The 2,176-nt window shown below is 42.0% G+C and overlaps 1 protein-coding gene across 4 annotated transcripts in view; it reads left to right on the top strand.

Annotated features, from left to right (window-relative positions):
- Positions 1 to 2,176, top strand: part of LOC114071843 (arylsulfatase D-like) — a 17,111-nt gene that overhangs the window by 4,074 nt on the left and 10,861 nt on the right. For all 4 annotated transcript variants that reach the window (XM_027909723.1, XM_027909724.1, XM_027909725.1 and 1 more), the window contains one exon: positions 1,759 to 1,880. In XM_027909723.1, the coding sequence (XP_027765524.1) occupies positions 1,759 to 1,880 (122 nt within the window). The remainder of the gene's footprint in view (positions 1 to 1,758; positions 1,881 to 2,176) is intronic.

Here is a 2,176-nt window from a genome sequence, read left to right as displayed (position 1 = left end):
TGCTTTTTGTTATCCTTAACAGAAGTGGCCAATTTAACTTCAAATTGTGCTTTTGCATCCCTGATTTTCTGTCTGCATAATCTTGCTGTCTTCCTGAATTCTTCATAAGTAGTCAATCCTTTCTTCCATAGCTGGTAAACTCTCTTTTTATCCCTGATTTCCTTCAGAATCCCCCTGTTTAACCAAGCTATTATACCTCACTTTAACTTTATGCTACCATTACGTTTCCCAGTCTCACATCAAAGTACAGTGAAATCACTGCAATGAACTATGTTAACAGGAAATACTTCTCTTTTCAATCTCAGGGACAGAGAATTTGCCTTCTCTTCCAAAATTGTGCCACAGTATTGCCTTCTGGCTTCCTACCAGCTTGTCACTTCTTTCAACAAAACCAAATTTGCTGTGGTCACTCCCCTCATCCAGCAAATTTCTCGGAATCTTACTCTGACCGGCTTCAGTTGGCAAGTTTCTGATAGGCAGCTGGTAAATGTAGGTAGCTGCTGGTGCTCTGCAATGCTGGGCCTCCATACCATCATCCCCCTGGCATAGATTTTCTATTCAAAAGCAGTGGGGTACATTTGGGATGTACTAGTAGAGCGACGAAGTTTTGTATTCTGAAATGTAAGATATTCTCCTGTCTGTAACTACTGTGCTAGGCAAGCCTGGTTTTGCTGATTGTCAGTTGTCTACAAAATACCCTTCACTCACCTACACTTAATTCATGCTGCCAAAAGAGATTGCCACTACAGTGTGAAAACATGCAGGATTTCCTCCTATTTTTCTCCTTTTCTCTTCATTTCAAACATTAGGAGAAGCATTTTGTTTGCTTCCTCTTCTGTACTGTAAGTTATGTAGCATCTTGTGTAGTCAAGCACTGTCACCCTGTGGCAACTAAATTACCATTACACTGTACGCTGATATGCTCCTCTTTAAAAATCTGGTGTAGGAAATGCAGTTCTGGAGGGATGAAAGGTCTATGCATGTTTCATGCAAGTGACGGAGCTTCTTGAGGCAGAGAGAAAAAGCACAGGTCCAGCGTAGAGACAGCTCTCCTCATACATGTGGGACTGATTGTTTGTTATTCCAGCCTCAACCCTGCGTAAGAAAAATATAATTCAAAAATATTTTGGAGAAGAAAAGGCTCCAGGGAGACCTTATAGCAGCCATCCAGTACCTCAAGTGGGCCCATAATAAGGCTGGAGGGGAAATTTTACGAGGAAATGCAGAGACAGGATAAGGGGGAATGGCTTTAAACTGAAAGAAGGTAGGTTTAGATTAGACATTAGAAAGAAATTCTTTACTGTGAGAGAGGTGAGGCACTGAAGCATGTTGCCCAGAGAAGCCCTTGAGCCCTGGAAGTGTTCAAGACCAGGTTGGATGGGGTTCTGAGCACCATGATCTAGTGGAAGGTGTCCCTGCACATGGCAGGAGGCTTGGAACTTGATTATATTTAAAGTCCCTTCCAAACCAAACCATTCTATAGTTCTATGATTTCTGCAAGACTCTTCACAGGACATGGGAAACAAGAAGGAATGGTTGGCTTGAAATTATTCCAGATACAGACGTTAATGTAAAAAGAAAAAAAAAAAAAAAGAACTATTTACCCAGCCTTTAAGAAAGTTAAAATAAATGTTAAAAAACTATGTCCTGCCCATCTTCAAATAAAAGAAAATTCCCAAAATAAAGATAAGTATATAATTCTTTATTCCCTCGAAAAACTCTCTGAATGATATCTGATGCTGCTGGTTGCATTTTTAGGACCCCGAACATTGATCGCCTGGCAAAGGAAGGAGTGAAATTGACCCAACACATTGCTGCAGCTCCTCTCTGCACCCCCAGCAGAGCAGCTTTCCTCACCGGCAGATACCCACTCCGATCAGGTTTGCCTTGCAAAGCCAAGCAGCCTTTAAACATTGCTTTATTACTGTAGAGAACAATGTCATACAAAGGGCACAAAAAAAAATGAGGGTGTGCAAATACAAGGGGTCCTCACTGAGACCCACAAGACACCAGCTAAGCCTAGAACCTTTGAGGTGGCATCTATATTTATGGAGTACATCCAACTGATTGGGGGGGAAAGCAGAGCAGAGAAAAACCAGCTCTGCAGAGCATCTTGGTCCCCCCAACTCACAATTTTTGTTGCCTTTTGGTGCTCTACTGTATAGACTGCAGCCAG

The sequence above is a fragment of the Empidonax traillii genome, unplaced genomic scaffold, assembly GCF_003031625.1.
Source record: "Empidonax traillii isolate 1590-97213 ecotype Southwest subspecies unplaced genomic scaffold, ASM303162v1 scaffold2331:size27195, whole genome shotgun sequence".
Classification (NCBI taxonomy): Eukaryota; Metazoa; Chordata; class Aves; order Passeriformes; family Tyrannidae; genus Empidonax; species Empidonax traillii.
This window is presented reverse-complemented; position numbering and strand designations above follow the sequence as displayed.